The sequence below is a fragment of the Astyanax mexicanus genome, chromosome 18 (genome assembly GCF_023375975.1).
Source record: "Astyanax mexicanus isolate ESR-SI-001 chromosome 18, AstMex3_surface, whole genome shotgun sequence".
Classification (NCBI taxonomy): Eukaryota; Metazoa; Chordata; class Actinopteri; order Characiformes; family Acestrorhamphidae; genus Astyanax; species Astyanax mexicanus.
The window spans coordinates 32,126,990-32,148,820 of record NC_064425.1 but is presented as its reverse complement, the minus strand read 5'-3'; the positions used below and the strand labels follow the sequence as shown (position 1 = coordinate 32,148,820).

The window sequence follows — 21,831 nt, the reverse complement described above, 5'->3', positions numbered from 1 at the left end:
TGTAACTTTGTCCCTTTTTATTTGCATTTATGCAATGATATAACAGCACTGCACCTGATGATCATCAGCTTTTATTTCCTTTTTATTAATAACACATTAAAGTTTATACTGTATGCTTGTTTGTAATCATTGTAAAATTGTAATCTACACAGGACAGCAGAGAAACATAAAAAAAAAATCTGCAAATCATATTTTAGAATTAGAATTCAGTCCTGTTTTTTTTTTTTTTTTATATTGTGATGCGCACACACAATATATACACTTTTATTGGGTGTTTGTACTGAATAACTTCTGGGGTATACACTCTGTTAGCCAGATCTTATTCAGGATGGTCAATTACCTTGTTCTACCTAAGCGCTTTACCACTAACACTAATGCTGTGTTGCTGCTGTTCTTACAGCCATGTTTCTCTTAATGCAGAAATTGTTTTATATGTAACCATAAGTTCCAGAGTAATGTGTCGGACACAAGTGTTAACGGTTTGCTGCTCTTAAGCATAAAAGCCCCAGAAATAGACAGCCACAGCCATCATTACCAGCGCATTAGCATTTACAAAGTGCTTCCAAACGGGTTCTTCACTGATGTCTGGTAACTGCTTTGATGCTTCTGCGACTTCCTCTTCGGTGGGTTCAGGAGCTTGAGATCCACTTAATCCGCAAAACCAGCCAATCAGACGGAGAATAGCAGATTTATCCTTATTTGTTTCTGTAAAGAGAAAAATATTATCAGATTATCGTATTAATGACGTGTAGAGATGATATAAAATAAGCTGCTCTTTCTTTTCTGATTCAAATATTGAAATCTAGAAGATTTGACCCTTTTGTTAAAACTAATAAAGCTTCTAAACTATTTTCACACCTGACCAGAGTATAAAATAAGCTTTATTTTCGTGTTGCATTGTATTCTGTACACTTAGTCCAGTTAGTTTTGTTTATATATATATATATATATATATATATATATATATATATATATATATATATATATATATATATATATATATATATATATGCAAACGTATTCAGAACAATACTTAGTAGATCCACCTTTCACTGCAATTACAGCTGCAAGTCTTTTAGGGGTGTGTTTCTACCAGCTTTATACATTTACAGATTGAGAGTTTTGCCCCATTCTTCTTTACAAAACAGCTCAAGCTCAGTCAGGTTGGAGGGAGAGCATCTGTGAACAGCAATTTTAATGCTTTGCCACAGAAGCTGAATGGGATTTAGGCTAGGAATTTGACTGGGCTATTCTAACATACATTTTATTTGATCTAAATCATTCCACTGTAGCTCTGGCTGTATGTTTAGGGTCATTGTCTTGCTGAAAGGTGAATCTCCTTCTCAGTCTCAAGTCTTTTGCAGCTTTCAACAGGTTTTCTTCCAGGATTGCCCTGTATTTAGCTCCATCCATCTTCCCATAAATTCTGACCAGCTTTCCTGTCCCTGCTTTAGAAATGCATCCCCACAGCATGATGCTGCCACCACCATGTTTCACATTATTGAGGTCAGTTTACACAGATGGTGTATTCAGGGTGATGAGCAGTGTTACATTTCTGCAACATATAGCGCTTTGCATTTAGGCCAAAAAGTTCAACTTTGGTCTCATCTGACCACAGCACCTTCTTTCACATGTTTGCTGTGTTCTTACATGGATTTTGACTACAAACTGCAAACAACTTCTTTTGTCTTTCTTTCTTCAGTGGTTTTCTTCTTGCCACTCTTCAAAAAAGGTCAGATATTTTGAATGCATGACTTATAGTTGTCCTGTGGAAAGATTCCCCCACCTGAGCTGTGGTTTTCTGCAGCTCCTCCAGAGTGACCATGGGCCTCTTGGCTGCTTCTCTGACCAGTGTTTTAATTGCACAGGATTTTATTTAGGGGTTTCAGAGTAAATGCTGAATACTTTTGCACATCACACTTTTCAGATTTTTATTTCAAAGAAAAACTTAACACTGATTGGTTTGTCAAATATTGTTAGTTCTGTAAGTTTTTTTTCCAGGTGTTGTGCTGAATTTTGCCTCCCTTTCAGATCCGACTCCCTTCGAGTGCAGATTCCCACCAAGGGCAACAAGTGCAAGATGGCAACATGTGTGGTTTTTGAGTAACTCACCATTCTCTTCGTTTCTTGTGGCCTTATTTTTTTCCTCCACTTCTCTGCGAGCCTTCCTCCCTCGCTCCACTTCCTCCCAGTCCAGGTCAACCCGGTCCTCTTTAGAGTGGCGCAGACTGAAGACCAGGCGGTGGAGCTGGTGGATGGAGGTGTAAAGTGAGTAAGTATGAACTAACCAACATTACAGATAATTTAACAGGTGATGAAAGATGGTGTGGGTTCACTTACATGTCGGTCATTGATGGGCGGGGTCCAGTAGCTCACCAGCAGGACCAGTATGCCAGTACAGAAGAAGAGCAGAACAGCGAAGTACAGGTAATGAACCCCACAGATGAGTTTAGGGCAGTTGGAAGGAAAGAGGCAGCTGCCGGATCCGAAGTAGAACTCTGGTCCCATACGACACAGACCCATCAGCAGCCCCCCCATCAGCCCCCAGAAAGCCCCCTATCAGAACAGAGAATCAATGAAACTGATCACTGAACAGAATGTTCAATGAACACGGTTCCACAGTGTTATGCACTCATTAGACAATATGTTTTCACCCAGAAGGAATTGTGGGATTGCAATACTAAAGTTGCCAATAAAGATATAAGTTACCATGAACAATGATTATAAATGTAGACATATATGGGTAAAATTTATTTAACTACTAATACAGACGCGGTGTGTATCGCATATAAAACCTACTTCACTGCGCTGTTCCAACAGGTCAATGCTTTAGCCTTGAAGACACTACAGATACTATACCATGTCCAGCTGCAATTCCAGACCCATCACTGACAGAAAATATGTTGGAAAATATGTACCACACAATCTGCAGAAATGGTCTGAGAATATTGGAGTCGCATGGGATGGTTTATCAAAGAAGGAACATTAAGAACATCTACAACTCCATGTTAAGATTTCTGGCATGTTGCAGTGTTACATGCTAATTCTGTATATGTAGATCAATAAATACTATACCATAGTAAGTTCTGACCCTGCAATGTGATTGGCTGAGAGGTATTTTATGAGTCACATTATTAGCCAGTAATGCACAGTCACCGAAGCTCTCCATGTATTACTCCGCCACATATAGGTAACCTAGCAACGATGCAGCGCTTACAAACCAAATGCAATGTCATTATACACCACTGGGAGCCGCTGGATCATATAGGCACAGTGCAGAAATTATTTATTATCAGCCCCCAATACCAGGTTAAAAGTTATTATTAAAATAAAAGCTTAACTGTATATATTCTCCAGTTAATATAGGGTGTTTTAAGCAGAATGTAAGGTGGCTGAAAATAGGGGATCCTTGTAATTCCACAGGTCTTGCTGCTGTGGGGCGCCGAAGTGAACAAAAAAAGTTAATAAAAAAAAAAAAAAAAAAAACATTTTCTTTCAAAGTCAAGCGAGCCCTGGACTTTAATCTACACAGATTTCTCTACTGAAAATTTCTACTATTTGGGTGAGTAAAGCTCTTATGTTAATTTACAATAAGCTTAGATTTCCACAATTTTTACTAAAATGGCCGAAAATAGAGGCCACCACGCTAACCTAGCAATAATGCAGAGTTTACAATGCAGCTACAAGCAGAGCAGCTATGGAACCATTTTAATTTGCTGAAAATGTATAACCAAACAGATTTTTCGTCTTCCTTAACTCAAAATCTTTTAATAAACAGCGATAATGGAACTGTGGTATAATCGCAATAATACACTCAAGGTTCGTGCTATAATGTGTGATATTGTTACTGCCAATATTACACGTTATTGCACGAACCTTGAGTGTATTTTTGCTTAATTACTGATATCAGTCTAAATTTATAATCACTTATTGTTCCTGCTAACCTTTATCTTCCTTTTGAGTAACATTACAATCCCACACTTCTGCACTTCTGGGTGCAGACATTCTTTTGACAAATGTAATTTCATCATTTATAAGGATATTAATATTTGAAAAATACATAACAGGATCTGAATGTTTGTTACCGGCTCATTCACTCTCTTCACAAATATAGCCAGAAAGAAGACCGCCGCTATCGGTGGAGCCAGGTAACTGGTTACTGATTGGATGTAGTCGAACAGCTGACCGCTCTGAGCAGCCTGGACCACAGGGATCCAGCAGATGCTGATTGCAACAATACAGAGCACCCACACCCTATAAGAGATGTTCAAACAGGAGACAGTTATTAGACTGCAGAGTGATCAGATCTGATAGTGGAACACCAAAAGTAGGCATTACAGGACCAGAAAGGGGTCATCCTCAAACTGTTCCTGCAAACTATGCCAGGAGATTGGTCCTTATCTGACTGCATTGTGCTGAGTGTAAAGTTTGGTGGATTATGGTTAAAATTATGATTGTGGTGTGGAGTTGTTCTTGGGGAGTAGGGCTCTGCCACTTAATTACAGTGAAATGAACTCTTAAGGCATTTTTACATTGCCAACGGTATGCTGCATTGCTTTTTGATCTGCTGGACGTTGGACACAAAGGGTTACCTCCTGATAATAGGCAAGTTTTCGGAGACACGTCACGTCTCCCTCCAGTTTTTGGTGTGTGGTGTAGCTACAGCATCTGTAGATCTGTATCTGTCTCTCACCATCAGATTAAAGCTGATTCTGGTCTTCCTCCTGTTATCTCTATATATGAGTGTAGGGAAGTGTTTTACAGCTCAGGAAATTCACTAATACCAATTGCCCAGTTTTTTTGTTTTTGAACTGCATTTTTTTTTTAAGTCACACGTTTTCTGCTGCAGTACTGCTTGTTGCTTAACTTGTTGCTGTAGTGCAGCAAAGGGGGTATGGTGGCAGAGAAAGCGCAACACACTGCAATGCACTGCAAAAGAAAAGAGCTGCAAAAGCATAAAACACTCTAAATAAAGTAGATTAAAGTATACTAAGCATTATTATGCTTTAGTGCATTTAAGTGTACTTGTAGACAAATTATTAATCAGTATATTTAAGAGTGCTTTATTGTTATTTATTATACTTTAATTGTATAAAAATTGTGCAAAACTTAAATTGTGCTAAGTGTTCTTAACTGTACAAAAAAATTATTATTTTAAATATTCTTCAGTAACATTTAAACATACTACTTCATGTATGTAAGCCCATATTTTAAATATGCTTATGGTAAAATCCTGATACATTTAATGAGTATTACAACGGTATCACTATTATACACCAAGTATATTAGCAATGTACTAAGAATTGGTGTTAAATATATGTGATCTATTTACATTAGAGTACAAATATGCTTCTTCTTCCTGTCTTTTGTAAATAGCACACTTCTAGTATACTTTGTTAAGTATAATATATTTTAATATACTGTACTACAATTTTTAGCATGTTACAAATTTACGATCAAAGTTTACTTTCAAACGTTTGATGAAAGCATAATATTAATGTATTTTTAATATATTTTAAGTAAGAACATAAATTGACAGCATACTTAAGACATTTCTCAATATATTTAAAGTATAATTAAATATATTTTTTCTTTTCAGCAGGGCACGTCCATCAAAATGACAACACAGGTGCTGCAAACAGAGAAATGCACTGCAAATCACAACACAACAGAAGTGAGTCAGTCACAACAGAATTTCCCCAGGGGGACCCTAAAAGATACTGTACCCCATACACTATGTCTTCGGCAAACTGCTCTGCTGCTAGGAAAACACTGAACCCAATGGGCGTCAGCATACAGCGGTGCATCTACAACGTGCAATCTGAAATTCACTCAATGCTTCAGCAAACTGAGAGATACTGGGCAATTTCATTTCCCACCTTTGCAGGAACCGTTTGGGGACACCCCTTCTTTAAAGCAGTAAGACAGAGCTCCATACCTGCCGACTATCATGAGCTCCCTGTCCCTGGCCTGAGGCCGGATCCTGGTCCAGATGTCCATGGTGAAGAGGGTGCTGCTGCTGTTGAAGATGGAGGCTAAGGAGCTCATAAGGGCTGCTAGCATCACGGCTAGCATTAACCCTCTCAGACCTGAGCAGAGGCCGGAGTAACGGACACGACAAAAAGGAGAAATGGTTATATACTTATTATAACAGTTATTCAACACCCATTGCAAAATATTTTTATTAGCAACATATGCACAGTATCAGCTGTCATCCAATCAAACAATATCAATTAACATATAGGAACACAGCTAATGTAACAGGCAATTTCTGCCCCCAGGAAATTACATGTAAAATGTGCACACAAAATAACTTTAAAATACATTTTATTATTAAGCATAGTGTCTTGTCTTATTGCAGAAGTAAGATATATGTAATTAAAAAAATATATTTGTGACTCCAAATCCCATATATGCTTTAAAAAGATATGTTTTCATAATGAATCCATAATATTTAAACTAATATATATATATATATATATATATATATATATATATATATATATATATATATATTTATTATTATTATTATTTATTTATTATTATTTTTTTAAATACTTGTGGGATAATCTTTAGAATGTGCTCAGTGCCCTCATGCTAATAGCATATTTTTCATGTGTTTTCTGTGCTAAAAACTTTTACTTTCAGTCATGTTACTCAAAACATAAAATGTAACAGAATGAGTGCAAGTAACAGTTACAGTAACAGGAATGAGTACTGTCCTCTGGTTTATTGATTAATTAATGTGAATATTAGTTAGCGTAAACCACTTTTTCCAATTCTGTTTGGTTAATTGTTTATCCATTTGTTTAGTAAATTGCATGATAATAAATGTGATAAATTTCAGGTTTGGATCTTCTTGATATAAAAATAGCTTTACATCGTTTAGAAAAATACAATGTGCATGCATATATAGTGATTTTTTTTTGTCATAAATATCAGTTATTTGAACATGCAGTCAACCATTTCTTTCTTTGATTTTCTTGAGAGAAACATGTTTTTTAAATGTCACATGAGTTTTGTAATCATCTTCTGTTTTTAAACCGCGTAAAGAATTAAGTAAAGCTGCCTGAGTTTGACCAGTACATGTTTTAAATAGTTAAATACATGTGTTATTAGATTCAGAGTTGAAAAAAGAGTTACAACAAGCAAATGGCACCCATTCGGGTGTTTCCACAGATTACATGCTTATATTTCAATATTATTTATTTACAGATTACAGTACCGTTATGATATTGTTAATGTATATTAACATGTATAATGGATCTCACCGTTGGGCATGACCGACACTACCAGTTTGGGGTAAGCGATGTTAGAGCAGCCCACTTCTGTGCCACACACTTCTTTACACACAGATGGCGCCACACACCCCACCTCATCTAAAAAAAGAAAAGCTTATTAAAAGCACTGAAACACGATTACATGATCAAAATCTGCTACTGTGAGTCTCAAAGCACAAGTACAGAATTTAAAATAAATGATTCTTTAAACGTTTAGCTAAAATTGTCATTTCGATATCAAAAAATTAAAAGGATCCGACAGAAAAGCAGAATTTGTGGGTGTTTAACTGAATCCATTCTTTCCTCTATTAGTGAAACGTTCCCTAAGCCACTGACGACAGCACAAACCCACAGCAACCTCCACCATGTTTAACAGTTGGAAAGGTGGAAAGATGTTCTCTTTATGAAAATATGAACGCTCCATACTTGTGCTTTGCCACTGATGGGTATGAACAACAACTTGCAATGTGTCCCAGGACTTTTGGCATGGCCCATGGAAGCTAAAAACCTCTTCACTGACTGTGTGTGTGACTCCTTTACAGAATGTGGGTGGGATTCTTCTTTTAAAGAGTTTAGTAATGATGTGAGACTTACCCGGATACAGTACCCTGCTGATCATGCCTGGGAACACCATGAGGAACATGGGGAGGAGCTTCAGGTACCCACACATGATACACCCAGCCTTCACGTGGGTCAGACTGCGGGCAGCCAGGCAGCGCTGCACAATCACCTGCAGTACAAATACTCTTACTATTAAAGGCACTTTCTTTCCAGATATTTTAGAGAAATACTGTTTTACTGCATTATTTATTATCACAGCCACACTCACTGGACATCAAAGATATACTTCAGGGGATGTGGTGGAAGCCTTTTATAGGAATAACTAGACACTGGAAATAACTACTTTTTCACAGGCCAGAGTCTCTCTTTAATTACTTTATAATCTCACTGATATAAAATAATATTGTTGTACTTTTTATGTCACTATTTTACCCGTGTTCTGTATTCGTTTAATAAACTGTAAAAGAGATACCCCTGCCTATTCTTTTCTTACACTGCACACTTTCCAAATGTAAAGGTGTCTGAAATATTCAATGTTTGAGCCACTGGAATTAAAGTCAGTTCAGAGTAATAAACTATTTTAAAAGTGTAATTTGAGATGGATGAAATGTGTATCATTATTATTCTTATTATGAATAAATGTGAAAAAAAAAATAGTTGTAACAAAAACTAAATATGTATCTTACATATTGTCCGTTGGCTACTTGTGCTCTTTAAATATCAGCATTGGCCATTAAAGAACTAATATCGGTTACCAACGGTAGAGACTAGAATACGATTTTCCAATTCCCATTAATGCATTAACCTTTATAGCACTAGTATTAATTAAATCTTCATTCTCTGTGGAAAACTGGGACAGCTCACCTGGTCAGTGCACCAGTACCAGCCTCCTACGATGGCAATGCCAAACACCACGCCGGGCCACGGCAGGTCCCCGGTTACGGGGTCCCTGAGCAGGTTGAAGGCATCCTGGCGAGGGGTGTAGCAGGCTGAGGAGATGTTGTAGAGGTGTGGGCTTGGGGACAGTCTGAGAGACGGAGACGGCAGGGCGGAGCTGTACTTCTCCAGCAGGGTGCTGTACCCGCCCACCTCCCTGAAAGCTGATGAAGAAGAACAGTTAGGGCTGAAATGATACCTGCCAGTATGTACATTATTTCTGTCAGTGTTGTGCCAGTTCACAGCTTTTCTGAACTAGTTCAAGTTCAGTTCATACATGCTCAAAGTGAACAGTTCAGGTTCAAAGTTCACAATTTTAATTCTGAACTAGTTCAAAGTTCAGTTCATTTTACTTTTTTCGTGAGATATTCAAATAAATACTTTTTTTCACACTACAAGCTAGAAATCACTATACGTTCTTTGAAACTGCTCATTGTAGACATTTGCTCATGACACTGCAATTGTGGGTTTCTTACCAGGTGATGAAAATGTTCATAAGGAGAATCGGTGTCTGTCTCCGTGCATCACTTCCACTAGACATTTTTTTTTTAATAGCAGCACTTTCACTCACTCTCGTCATTGGTCTCTCTCTCTCTCACCCTCGCGCTCCGCTCTCTCTCTCTCTCTCTCTCTCGCCCTCGTGCTCTGCGCTCGCTCTCTCTCTCTCTCTCTCTCTCTCTCTCTCTCTCTCCCTCACGCCGCGCTGTCTTTGTCTCTCTCTCTCTCTCGCCCTCGTGCTCTGCGCTCGCTCTCTCTCGCCCTCACGCTCCGCGCTGTCTTTCTCTCTCTCTCTCTCTCTCTCTCTCTCTCTCTCTCTCTCTCTCTCTCTCTCTCTCTCTCTCTCTCTCTCTCTCTCTCTCTCTCGCCCTCACGCTCCGCGCTGTCTTTGTCTCTCTCACCCTAGCGCTCTGCGCTCTCTAGCCAACGCTCATTTTCAGGGATGTCTGCCTTCATGACACATACTGTTAACTAATGTTCAAGTTCTTTATTTAAAAATGCGTTGCGTTCAGTTCAAAATTCACGAAAAAATGAGCGTGTTCAATGAACGTGTTCTTTTGAACTCGTTCACGCACAACACTGCTTTCTGTACTGATAAAATGAAACATTAGGGAAACATGTTAAATAAAAGCTCTGGCATATACAGTATATCCTTACAGCAGAGACTAAGCCAGTATGTTCTTTTTTGAGTAGGTTGTTACAGAGCAGAAATCTGTTTTACTGGTAATGCATTAAAAAGATGGAGACGCTTTGATCCCAGAAGGACTACAAGACAGAAGCTGAGTTGCTGAAGTTCCTGAAATAGTTTTGTACTCACTCATGTAGGTTTGCTGTCTTCGACTTGGCAACCCACACAAGTTTCATGTATTTATGTCACACTTACTATGAATTAGTACATACTGTTTATGTAACTTACAGAAGCCCATGAGTACGAAGGCTCCAGCAATGATGATGAAGGTCTGAACAGTGTCGGTGTACATTAGAGCGGCCAGCCCACCTACAGGAGAGTTGAATAGCATTGAATACAATTTCAAAAACCTCTAAATACCTCATGGTTTCATTATTTTTTATTGTGGTTAGTTTCTGTTTGACACTGCGGTTTCGTACCTGAATTTAAGCTTACAAATCAAGAGAAAGGGATCAGATCACATCAGATGTTATTTAGACCCAGCAGTTAAAGGGAAGTGTGGAAGTCAAGGCAAGTTATGGACAACAGAGGAAACTCTGAAATAGAACTGCTGTTATTCTATACAGTAACCCTTTTCTACCAGTGCGGACTGACTGATTACATTTGGAATAGACAGTAAACTGTATATTTTTTGTCAGATTTTTAACCATTCGTGTTAATTAATTAATAACCTTGTTTATTTTTTTTATGCAATGTAACTATATCTTTTGTTCATATTCTGTACATATAATGTCAATAATTTAAAATATCACCTGTAACAGTATAAAGTGCTGTTATTGTGAGCAGAGCAATCACTGCGATGTAGATATTCCACCCCAGTGCCTGCTGTATGAACACTGCTCCAGAGAACATATCCACCTAAAGCAGAGAACACAATCAGATATACCAGAGGAACACTAACCGCATGTACAGTTCCACAGAACAATCACTGTTTATAATGTTCACTACCATTAGTCCTCTCTGGTAAGTGTGTAATATCTGCAGTATTTATGCTATTTATTGTATTATTGTAGTTTAAGCGGGGAAGTTTGCACTCTATGTAGTCTGTATGGTGCTGTTTATTATGGAATGCTGTAGAACATTACAGGAAATACACATAAACATAAATTATTCAACATAAAAAAGTGGAGCACAGATTTGGGAGCTGATATTTGTAAATTTCACTCACTGTATTGGTTTCTACAGCTCATGATTGGTGTGTGTGTGTATATATATATATATATATATATATATATATATATATATATATATATATGAGCACACTGACCAGTGGTTAATCAACATCACGCACAAGATAAAACCTCATCACTTTACAGATGTCTGTGTGGAGTTTGTTGTTACATATTGTCCTGATCTGTATTGGTTCTTACAGAGATTTTGGTGAAGATGTAGAGGAAGAGCGAGATGACGGACAGGTACAAACTGATCCTGGTCCCACCGAATCTCTTCTTCAGGTACTGTGGCATTGTGATCACCTTCCAAAATTGAAAAAAAAAAAAAAACAAACAAGTTGAGTATAAGTTAAATAGGTGACCATAATTTTGGGTTTGATAGATGGAAACGCTTTGAGCCCAGAAGGACTACAAGACGGATGCCAAACATGTAATTCCAGGCCACAGCTACACACATGCTAGGTTGTATTTGTTAACTTCCAAAATCAACAAGCTGTTCAAGTTTTTTCAGATAACTGTGCTACAGTCTCTAAAATCACACATAATTATATATTAAAAATACACACATAATATTTTGATAATTGAATGTGCTAGTGAATGGATAATGAATTTACCCCAGCAGTTAAATAGACTGGAACGAACAGCCACCCCAGCAGCAGCACTATGAATAAAGCCTGTAATGAAAGAATTACATAATTAGAACCAAAATAAATAATCTCATACTGAAATGACTGAATACGATGTGCGATTTAATACAATACAATACAATACAGTAAACTAAAATAAAAATGGTGAAATGAATAAAACGACTTGTTAAATTTTTAGTAAAATTATTGTTTAGTTTTCTAATTCTGAGGACAACAGCTGCTACATACTCTCTAAAAGAAGTGGACAGGAAACAGTAAACACCTGGGGACAGATAATGAGGGGGCGGAGCTACACATGTCACATGTAGTAGCACTAAAGACAGGGGCGGGGATATAGAAACACAGAGCCGCATGCAGTAAAGCACGTGGCTAGGAAAACATGTGGAGATGGAAAAAACATGGAGACAGACAAGGGACAAGAAGAGAAGTAACAAGGTTAACTAAATCATGAATCGTAATTTAACAACATTTTGTTCACACAATTATTGAAATACTAAAGATTATAGAAAAATATAATTTTTTTTTTTTGTATTTTTGTTTTCTAATTTTTAAATCCACTTATATAACTATATAAATAATTTTCTGATATCACGTTGGATACAGGGATACAATCTGACTTACATTCCATTCAAATCCTCCTACAGCTATTCCACTGGCAGCCCCTGTACCCGCCAGCCCCACGAAATGCCCACTGCCGATATTACTCGCAAACAGAGACGCGCCAACCTGAAGAACAAACAGCAAATCATTTCACATTTATTTACACCAGTCTTACATTTTCAGTAAGTAACAGATACAGTTTGGGCACCACTGATAATTTTCATGATTTTCCTTTATAAATCATTGGTTGTTTGGATCAGCAATTTCAATTAAATATATCATAAAGCAGATGAACACAGTGATATTTGAGAAGTGAATTGGTGTTTATAGGATTTACAGAAAGTGGGCAATAATTCTTTAAACAAAATTAGGCAGGTGCTCACATTTTTTAGAGATATCAGCTGTCAGTTTCCACTGTGAGGATCACAGTGAGGAAATGAAGACCGCAGGCACTAGTACCTGGTTCAGGCCAGAAGTGGCAGAACAAGAAAAATCTCAGATAATAAAAGGAGAAGGATGGTGAGAAAAGTCATAGTCAACCCACAGACCTGCTCCAAAGATCTACATCATCACCTTACTGCAGATGGAGTCTCTGTGCATCGTTCAGCTATTCAGCTCACTTTACACAAGGAGAGGCTGTATGGGAGAGTAGTTAATGCAAAAGAAGCCTTTTTCTGAGCACACGCCACAAACAGAGTCGCTTGAGGTATGCTAAAGCTAAAGCACATTTAGACAAGCCAGCTTCATTTTGGAATAAGGTGGTGTGGACTGATTAAACTAAAATTGAGTTATTTCATGGCTCAAAAACCACTGTGTTCGTCTGCTATGATATATTAAACTGAAATTGCTGATCCCAACAACCAATGATTTATAAAGAAAAATTATAAAAATGATCAGGGGTGCCCAAACCTTTTCATACCACAGATTGTTTATAGCTAGCACAGATTTACTTAGTATCAGATCACTCTTTACTTTTATAAATGAATAAAACGACCATTAAACATCATTATAAATATACAGGTTAGACTCACAGGCCACCACACCATGGTCCGTCCTGCCAGGAAGTATCCGCCCACCGTCCCACGGTTAGTCCTGAACATGGACTGAAAATAAAAGATTTTATTTTATTGTAAATACAGATTAAACCAAGATTATCCAAGACATATTATTTTTCTAGATTTTTTTTCATTTTGAGTCATACTGTATATGTTTTACTAAATAATAGTCATTAAGTGGGAATATAATAGATTATTTCACTGAAACCCACGTCCTCCAATGTGGGAAAAATAGTTGTTCATGTTTTTAGACTAAAGTAACAATACTGTAAATGTATCTAAATAGGTGTCTAACAAATTAAATCAAATCTCCAAAGCTATTTGTTCATATTATTAAATTGACATCCGACTTTCTTTTTAAATATCCAATTTTACAGTCTATAAATAGAGGAAATTTCCCTTCACAAAATAAGTCTTCTACTGCATATTTGTCAGTTGCACATATATGTAATCTATACTGTAGCATATAGCCGTCTGTACACAACATTTCCTCACCCAGATTCCCACACCGATGACGATCACGAAGTATCCGAGGATCACAGTGATGTCCGCTGGGTTGTTGATGGTCACTTTCTCCTTTGTAAAATTCATTTTTCTCCTGATTTAAAGATGAAACTCTAATAAAATGTTAAAATTTTAGGTAAGAAATGCAGCTCCGCTGATCTGAACAGTTTTACACTTAGAGGAACAGAGTAAGACCTTTGTTCACAAGAGAAAAAGCTGAAGTGGGAATTTGTGAAAATAATAATTAACATTTTGCCACAGTTTCGGGGATGAACAACTGATGAAGCGTTTAACTGTTATCATCAGCGAACCCATCTAAAGTACAACCTACTGTAGCGGCTCTTACACTGAGCTCCAGCTAAACATTCAGATATCAGCACTCACTCTCAGCACTGTTCCAACTTATACATGTCCGCAATATCAGCTCATAGTAAAACAGTATAAAACAGCAATATCATCTCTGTTTAACGAAAAAAATGAATTTCTGTTTTTTTTTTTTCCAAAGAGACCTGAAATAAACTTTTTTTATATTGATTTCCATTGAAAGTTAAGAAGGTTTAATCTCTCTCCTGTAAAGCTGCTGTTTTGGAGATTCATGTTTTTTCATTGCACAGTGACGATGTACAGTACTGTGTGTAGAGATGATTTAATGGGCCACTCATTAATAATAAAAGTGAAAAATTAATAATGAATATTGTAATATAATATTTATTTAAGCAGTGAAACTTAAGTGTTTAAAAACTCCAGCAGCACTGCTGTATCAGATCCACCATTGGTTGAGGCTTTTAGGGCACAGTGTGAAACTCGAACTGTGGAGCATTTCGACAACCCAGACAGCATCAGACCAACAAAGTCAGACCACCTAAACAGAACCAACACCAGCAGAACCAGCATCTTCAGACGGGCCTCCCAGTTAAACAGGAGTGATCCGGTTAGAAACGCCTGAGTGATCGGGACTGATCCACCAAAACAAACACTAAGGTCTCGTTAATGATCTCAACCTCTGGATTAGCTGCTGGAGGAACTGCTGGAGAGGCTCTAGAGACACTTCGCACATTTATTTACCTCAGTCATTTCAGTTAATATATTAATAAATGGTGTTAACAGATAACTTATGCTGAATACTAAGATTATTTGTCATATTGATGAATTTGATCCCTAAATAACAACACAGCGATACATTAAATTAAACCAATTATTTATTGTTTATTCCTCATACTTTTATTTTCTGTATATATTTCTGTATATATTTTTGTATATTATTTAGATCAATGATGATAATTCCTTTATATTAGAGAGTTTGTAGTCAAGCCTTGTATAAAGATCTGTAACTTGCAGGACTATTAATCAATACTCAGGACCCCACAGGAGAGACCACCACAGAGCAGCTATTATTATTTGGGTGGTGGGTCATTATTCTCAGCACTGCAGTGATTAGGATGGTGGTGGTGTATGTGTAGGTGTTAGTATGTGTTGTTCTGGTACAGTGAGAAAAGATGGACGCTGTGTCGCCGTTCCCATTCATTCAATAAAAATAAAGCCAAAATGTTCCGCCATGTTGGCGATCCTGAAACCCGAGTCTGTGCAGTAAAGACCAAAGGAGGAAGAAAGACTGTGGAGAGACAGCCTACTCATTTAAATAACCCCGCCCCTGAGGGATGCCTCCACAGAGCTATACACAGGCTCTGGTCTGTACTTGTGTTCTTGTAGACTCGGGAAACGTCATCCGTCGCAGCCCAAGTACTGTTCCAATTCAGAAGATCACAGTTAGCCAAGTACACAACTAATACCCGGATGTGTTCTTGCTCCTCCCACTTTAGCCCGATAACCCAGAATGCACCTTGCAGCAGTATCAGCATAATGCAGGATGAGAAGGTACATAACTATAAGCACCTGTATGTTTTCAAAACAGTACTGCTGTGTGCTAAAACAATGTTTTAAGTTATTTTTAGGTGAGAATGTAGGGCTTTAGACTTCAGATATGTGGTTTATTTGTTAAGAAAGCGGCTAGGTGAAAATGGGCGTTTTCGGAACACGCTTTCCGCTCCTCTAAAGAGGGTGGAACGTTCACAGCTGTTCCAATTACAGAACAACCGTCCCGCTTCCTCCCGTTCTCGGGAGTGCGCACTTGCGATCCGAACTTCCCAAGTCCGTACTTGACAAGTTCGGGAGTACAGAATTGTGTATTGTGTATTGAGAAACGGCCACAGTCTATGGTCCCACCCCGGCTAGGTGTAACCCAGCAATTTTAGAATAACCACACCTTTTGAATAGAGCTAGAAATAGGTTTAAAAAACAAATTCTGTGGGGATGTAAAATTTGACAATATAAGCAGAGGTTACACGAGCTGCTGCATTTAAATAATGGAGGTAGAATTACAGTATATTAGAAAAAAACGTGATTGAAAGTTGTCTGTTTTGGGGATGGGTGGGGTTATGCAGCTTTCTTCAACCGAACAGCAGGGGGGGCCCGACCTGTGGTGGCTTCACTTTTGAGAGATGATGCTCTGTCCAGCTATACACAGTCTATGCTCCACCCTGTAGATAAAGTAAGGTCAGAGACAGAAGCTCTGAATCTGTTGCTGCAAAGTTTATGCAGTGTTGCGCATTCTCTAGTCCTTCATCAGTGGGTACAGGACTCTGCCCACAGGACACCACAGTCCAGCAGTGACAGTGAGGAAACTCCAGCAGCTTATGGAGACAAATTGGGGTCACGAAAAAAAATCTCCACGAATTGCACAAAGAAACTGATATTGCAAACAAAGAAGAGAACATAAGTTACTTTTTTTCACTTGTAATATTTTTTTTAGAATAAATCTTTTGCAACATCACTTTTTCTTTGCGTTCCTTTTTTCTTTTTGCAATACTTTCATCCTTTGCATTCCTCCGTTTTGTTTGCGAGTCTATTTTGACCCCTTTTTGACGTGTTGGCTTGGGGAGAGGAGAGGGGCGTGGTTATAGAGGATCGCGTCATCAGCTGGAGCTTCTGATTTCATATGTAGTGCTGCAGGCCGGCCAGTTCAACCGGCCGCCCTGACGGACGCTAACCAGGCTAAACAACAGCTATTTATCGTTTCGTTATAGTTATTACTAGCAGTTTATTTTACATATATCTAATTACTGAATTATATAATATTGTTGTTTTGAGTTGTTAAATTTTGCAAAAATCTGAATGTAGCTCCTTTTTATACAGTGTGCTTGCTGCAGTTACACGCGGCCGCCTGTAGATGGTGGATTTTAACAGTGAAAAGACCCATTAAAACACAACGCTGTGCAAACGCTCTCAATAAAAAACAAAAACACAGAACGTTTAATGATAAAAGTGAATAATTAATAATGCCTTTAATCTCTTCAGCATTAAAGACCCCAATTTGACTCCATAGCAGCTCTGCTGTGCTGTTATTTCTGTGCAAGGGTACTGAGAGCTCCAAAAGTATTTCTTTGGTTTTAATTTATTTCTTTGGTTTCAAAATGAAAATAACTCCAACAAAGCACCTGCAATCAGAACAATGGTTTATTGTGATGCAAAGCAGCAGATTAACCAGTTCAGACCAAGTTTCAGAACATCAGCAATGCGGTTCTGACCCATTCCTCAATTGACGGACAGTCTGGGTCATTATACAATGGAAATGGGGCACCAAGTGTTCTTATTCTTTTGGCTCTGAATATTTTCTGAACAAATACACAAGAGCTTGGGATCTGAACACAACAGGGAGCCGTCTGGATCAGAACATCATGATGGTTTACAGAGACAGAATACACCATGTTTGAGGCAGTTTATGACAAAATCGAAAAATCATATGTTAATGAGCAATGACCACAGCCAAGATACAGCGATTCCACCGCGCTCCGCATCCAACCTTCAGAGCTGGACGATAATTCAATATCAATGTTCATCAGGATTAATAATGTTTCAATAATGTTAATATCATTTTTAAACACTGTTTTATTATTTAGTGTCACTCAGAACCAGATTTACTTAGTGAATTTATCAGCTAGTAATCTAGCTGTTAGCATCGTTGGCTAACAGAGTCCAACAGTACTGAGGCTGGCTGCTGTACATTAGCATCACAGCTAAACCCTGAGTGAGTCTAGCTGTTAGCATCATGGCTAATCCACTATTCTAGGCTTCATAATAAGAGTCAGGTGCTGTCAGGCCAGATAATATAAATAATTATAACTATGACTATTTTTTGGACTTTGCGTTGCCAACTTTTAATCAAAATATGGTCAAATATATAAATTCTGTTTAAATTGACATCAAACTCACATCAAAAATAACCTCTGGCCTGTGTGCACATCTTCTATAATAGTTTATAATGTTTAGGTGAATAAAGGAGAAGCTATAATATACTGGTCTAGAGTTGTAAGAGATATAGTGGCTTGCAAAAGTATTCATATCCCTTGAACTTTTTTACATTTTGTCACCTTACAACCACAAACTTAATTGTATTTTAACACATGGAATGAAAATGAAACATTGTTTTCAAAATTTCTATCAAATAAGAATCTGAAAAGTGTGACGTGCAAAAGTATTCAGGCTTTTTACTCTGAAATATAGTCTAGCTGTGTATAATTTACTCTCAGTATTAATACACCGGTTCTGTGAAGACATCAGTGGGTTGTTAGAGAACATCTTCTAAACAAACAGCATCATGATGACGACCAAGAAGACTCGCCGGACAGGTCAGAGATAAAGTTGTTGAGAAGTTTAAAGCAGGGTTAGGTTATAAAAATATATCCTAAGCTTTGAGCATCATCCATCATCCAAAAATGGAAAATGTATTCTACACCTGCAAACCTAACAAGTAACGGCCATTCACCCAAACTGACAGATCGAGCAAGAAGAGCACTGATCAGAGAAGCAGCTAAAAGGCATATTTTCTCTCTGGAGGAGATGCAGAAAACTAATGCGCTATGTGTGACGGATTAAAAGTGGTAAAAGTACCACTGCACAACACCCTGAACACACCATCCCCACTGTGAAACATGGTAGTAGCAACATCAAGATGCTTTACTCCAGCTGGGAGGGGAAACTTCTCAGAGTTGATGGGAAGATGGATAAAGATAAATACAGGACAATCCTGGAAGAAAAACTGTTGAGTCTGCAAAAGACTTGAGACTGGGAAGGAGATACACCTTCCAGCAAGTCAATGACCCTAAACATACAGCAAGAGCTACAGTGGACATTCATCATTTGTGGCAAGACATGAAAATTGCTGTTCACAGATGCTCTCCATTCAACCTGGCTGAGCTTCACCTATTCTGTAAAGAAGAGTGTGGTAAAAAAAACAAAATAACAAAACTTAATTTCTAGATGCACAAAGCGGGTAGAGATGTACCCTTAAAGACTTTCTGCTGTAATAGCAGTAAAAGGTGAATGCTAAGTATTGATATAGGTGGGCTAAATACTTTTGCACATCAAACGTTTTAGATTTTTATTTGATTAAAATTTTAAAACCACACTTCAAAATTATGTGCTACTTTGTGGTGGTCTATCACTTTAAATACATTTTTAAGTTTATTGTTGTAAGGGACAAAATGTGAAAATATACAGAAGCTTTTGCAATTCTGTATACAGTATTTACAGCATCTGTTACTGACTGATATTCATTACATGGAGCTGCCGCACGGTTACTGCATTCAAGCTGAGCACAAAGGGCAGAAAACTGTAGACTACTATAGGTTGGCAGTGGCAGTGTGTGATGTACATCACAGGCCAGGGCTTTTATTAGGGGTGTAAGAAAATACTAATATACAGCTCTGGAAAAAAAAAGACACCAAATCAGTTTCTCTGAAGTAAAATGAACATTTTTTATTCTATAAACTACAGACAACGTCTCCCAAATTCCAAATACAAATACTGTCCTTTAGAGCTTTTATTTGCAGAAAATTGAAAATGGCTAAATTACAAAAAAGATGCAGAGCTTTCAGACCTCAAATAATACAAGTTTTATAAGTTCAGGACATCAATATTTGGTGGAACAACTTCAACTCCTGTGGTTTTTAATCAAAGGTTTCATGCATCTTGGCATGTTCTCCTCCACCAGTCTTGCACACTGCTTTTGGATAACTTTATGCCACTCTTGGTGCAAAACTTTAAGCAGTTCGATGGTTTGATGGCTTGTGATCATCCATCTTCCTCTTGATTATATTCCAGAGGTTTTTAATTCGGAAAAATCAAAGAGACTATAAGTTGTGTTTTATCTTATTTTTTTCCAAAGCTGTATATAAGTATAACAAGTGATTCTTTTTTGGGATAGTTTTTGGGAACATTAAAATACTATCACAGTTTTTCTAAAAGTTGATGTAAACAAATGCAATATATTGTGAAATATATTCTTGCCAAAATACAGGCCTAGCTTTTATACTCAACACACTTATCAAAATTATATTGTAGACCCAAATAAACAAACATATCCTGATATACATTTTATCCATATCGTCCAGCCCTACAGACCAATCTGCTGAGAATAACACACTCAGCTCAGGCTTCCAGTGACATGGTCTTTAAAACAGAATCAGAAACGTCAGCAATAGAGAGGCTGTTAATCTAATCTAAGGACTCCAGAGCTGGGAATGGACCAGTGGCCCTGGAGCTGCTGGTGAGGGTTGAACTGGGAGTGCTGGTGAGGGTTAAGTGTGTTGTGACTTTGGCGAATGTTTGAAAATCACGAGTGCATTAAAACAGCATAATCCAAACACTGTTGCTGGCATCAACCATATTAACAGGGGGCATGGTCACGACCGTGATCCTGTGCTGCACCGGTTGTGGATATGCATTAAAGACTCGATATGGTGAGATATCATTGGTTTCGTTGCTGTTCATTATCAATATGTGGCGTCGAATATGGATATAATAATTAAAAACATAGCAGCTCTAAACTCCCGCCTCCCAAATGTGATTGCAATTTGGCCCATAAATATTTAGACAGTGACACAGTCTTCACGATTTGGGCTCTGCATGCCACCAGACTTTCAGGTTTAATTCAAGGGGTTGAACATAAGTTTGTATGAAGTGCTTAGAAATGACCATTTGTAGAAACATTTTTCTACAAAGCCTCCGCAGTTCAGGGACTCAAAAGTAATTGGACACATGATCTCAAAAGCCATTTTATGGTCTCTGATGGGCTATTCCCTCACTGATCTATTAATCCATCATCGATTAGGCAGGTAAAAGGTCTTGAGATGATTTTTCAGGTCTGGGGTTTACATTTAAAAGCTGTTGATGTGAACCCACAACATGCAGTAAAAAGAGCTCCCAATAGAAGAGAAACAATCATCATTAGTCTGAAAAACAGGAGAAATATTGTTTTTACAGTAAATAAGTGAAATATTCTCCAGGGGTTGAGTCAATCATTAGATCTGAATCTCATTGAGCAGAAATTCACTCACTTAAGACTAATCTAAAAGTAGAAAAATCTACAAACCAGCAACAACTGAAGACAGCTGCAGTAAAGGCAAAACATCATGAAGAAAGAAAGTGTTTGGTGATGTCCGTGAGTAAAAAAAAAAATTTTTTTATAGTGAAGTTCATTTGTCCAATTACCATATTTTTTGCACTATAAGACACACTTTACTTAATACTTACTTTAATTTTTTCAAAAATCGTCAGTGTGTCTTATAATTCGGTGCACGTTATGTATGAATTTTATCCATCAGGTTGTAAGGAGCAGTAAAGACACTGCTGAATTACAGCGTTATACAGGAGTTTCAGTTTAGTTAACGGTATTAGCATTACCTGCTTAGCGCTAGCCCTTTGGCAGTTCAGAGGTGATTATTATCAGCTTGTAGTCTGCTTCTAATCCCGGCTAGCACTACTGGTGTAGCATAAGCATTATCCGCTAATCGTGCTAGCCTTTTGTTCGTTCAGAGGAGAGTATTATCAGCC

The 21,831-nt window shown here is 37.7% G+C and overlaps 1 protein-coding gene across 1 annotated transcript; it reads right to left on the bottom strand.

The window, feature by feature from the left end:
* Positions 1–14,142, bottom strand: slc5a2 (solute carrier family 5 member 2). The gene is made up of 15 exons (XM_007234528.4): positions 13,933–14,142; positions 13,414–13,485; positions 12,404–12,508; positions 11,750–11,809; positions 11,334–11,438; positions 10,716–10,821; positions 10,192–10,272; positions 8,706–8,941; positions 7,875–8,010; positions 7,272–7,379; positions 5,939–6,089; positions 4,086–4,254; positions 2,341–2,556; positions 2,113–2,248; positions 1–705 (listed from the first exon to the last, which is right to left on the bottom strand). The coding sequence occupies exons 1-15, from the start codon at positions 14,026–14,028 to the stop codon at positions 491–493; spliced, it is 1,992 nt and encodes a 663-aa protein (XP_007234590.2). The 5' UTR covers positions 14,029–14,142; the 3' UTR covers positions 1–490.
* Positions 14,143–21,831: the final 7,689 nt, after the last annotated feature.

Excerpts from the sequence above, each read along its gene's own strand:
- slc5a2 (XM_007234528.4), bottom strand. The coding sequence starts at position 14,028 with ATGAATTTTACAAAGGAGAAAGTGACCATCAACAACCCAGCGGACATC. Across the intron at positions 11,810-12,403 it reads TAGGAGGATTTGAATGGAAT|GCTTTATTCATAGTGCTGCT; the intron begins GTAAGTCAGATT and ends CTTTCATTACAG. Across the intron at positions 706-2,112 it reads CACAAGAAACGAAGAGAATG|AAACAAATAAGGATAAATCT; the intron begins GTGAGTTACTCA and ends TTCTCTTTACAG.